Below are 2025 nucleotides of genomic sequence, written 5' to 3'. Positions count from 1 at the left end.
TCAAGGTGATGAACGCCCTGCGGTCAAAGCACCACTGCGGTGAGGGAGAAGCCCGCCTCATTTGCGACAAGGTGCAGGCCAAGCTTCTCAAGGAGTGTCACGACCCCGCCAAGATGTGCATCACCGACCTGCGGATTTCGCACTGGGAGGAGGCGATCCAAGAGACGATCGGCGGTTTTTGAAACCTGGCTGCCGAGTGTTATTTTCTGTGGAAAACGACCCGGCTCCAGCACCTTACCCTGGCCGAGGACACGCGGGACATGCTCACGGAGCTGCGGAAAAGGGTCCGCCTGCTGCTCTTGACTAACGGCGACAAACAGACGCAGAGGGAGAAGATCGAAGCGTGCGCCTGTCAGCCCTACTTCGATGCCATCGTTGTGGGAGGAGAGCAGAAAGAAGAGAAACCGGCGCCGTCCATATTTCATTACTGTTGTGATCTCCTGGGGGTGCTGCCCGCCGAGTGTGTTATGGTCGGTGACTCTCTAGATACAGATATTCAAGGAGGCCTGAATGCTGGCTTGAAAGCGACTGTCTGGTTAAACAGAGGAATGACTACCCCGGTAGATACCTCCCCAGTACCTCATTATATTATTTCTTCTGTTCTGGATCTTCCAGCACTTTTACAGAAGATGGAGCACAAAATTAATGCTAAGTTAGGAACTGATCATACGGCTAGTAGTAATGAAGCACATTGATGGTTCGAGCGTACGATCAGAGACGTGCTAAGCTGTTACGTGACTCACGCTCTTTTAAAAAAATTGACCCTAGAATTTTGAACTTATGTACGGCATGCTTTCTTAAACAGCAGATAGATGAATAAGAGCACGGTTGTCAGTGAAAACAGGATAGAAACAAAGAATTAGATTAATTTAAAAGATGCAAGTGCAGTTAATTTAAGACAAGTGTCTCTCACCGGAAAGTATTTTGACCGAGTGTGGCTGAAGTCTATCTGTCTCTGACCTAAGTTGCCAGTCTCTTGTTTTTATAGTGGAAAAGAAAATTTGAATGTTTTGATCTTTGGCATGCTTTGATGACTTGTAAGTCCAGGAGAAGCTTCAGTTCAGACCTTGTTTGGAGTGTGAAAAGAAGGTGAGAAAGTGTGGTACAAGCTGGTAAATCTTCACAATTGATCTGCAGTTTATCTCAGGAACTGGAGTGAATTTTGCTATTTCTAAATCCAGAATTTACTGACAGAATTTATGATGCATCAGCCCATTAGAAAATGCTCTACCTTTGATCTCTTTTCAAGTTTTCAAGTTTTAGATTTTTTTTCAGACTTTGCAGTGGCTTTTATGGAATCTGTACCTCTTGCCAAAAGTACTTAAATGTACATTAAACATTTGCATTTGTATAGGGGACCATTTATCAGAGGGACTTGATGGATAAGTTTTTACTTTATATTATCTTAGTGCTATGCGGATATACAGTAATCTTGTAATTCAGATTATGATTTTTGTTGGAATGTAATTGATAAAATGGGTATTTTCAATGGTCTTACTGTATTGTCAGACTCTTTAAAAGCGAGTATTACTGTTCTGTCTGGTTTTATTAGTGAATTTTGATCAGACTTTTTGGAGAAACTGTTCTTGGTCTTGCTCAGGTGTATGACTGCTCAGATTCAACTGCAGGATCAGTGCTTTTTTTGACTGTTTTAATGGCAGTGCTATACAATCCCTCCTTGCTCCAGTTTCTACATGTATTTCGTGTGACTTACTCTGGGGAAAAGATGAGCTAGTTGTTTGTAAATGGCTTTCATGACTGTCTTCCAGGAAACTGGAAAACTATGTCATATGTGTTACAGTACTGTGTACAACTTTATAATGTGTATGTGCTATTTCCACTGGATGCAGGAGTGACTCTCTAAAAGACTAAGATGTCTCTTTCCCAGATTATTATCTTAATAATTTAATTTTCTGTACTTCATATTCTTACTATATAATGGGAAAGTATTCACATATTAAATCAAAATGTAAGCACTTGTTGGAAAACCTGTATTTTTCAAAACCTATTTGCTATATATATGTT

At 41.1% G+C, this 2025-nt stretch overlaps 1 protein-coding gene across 1 annotated transcript; it reads left to right on the top strand.

The window, feature by feature from the left end:
* Positions 1-8: 8 nt before the first annotated feature.
* NANP (N-acetylneuraminic acid phosphatase) lies at positions 9-695 on the top strand. The gene is given in 1 exon segment (XM_009700675.1): positions 9-695. A coding segment is annotated over 1 exon segment (687 nt).
* The last annotated feature ends 1330 nt before the right edge of the window (positions 696-2025 follow it).

Source organism: Cariama cristata, unplaced genomic scaffold, assembly GCF_000690535.1.
Source record: "Cariama cristata isolate BGI_N322 unplaced genomic scaffold, ASM69053v1 scaffold4235, whole genome shotgun sequence".
Taxonomy (NCBI): Eukaryota; Metazoa; Chordata; class Aves; order Cariamiformes; family Cariamidae; genus Cariama; species Cariama cristata.
Note: the sequence above shows the minus strand (reverse complement) of the source record. Positions and strands in the feature narration are given on the sequence as shown.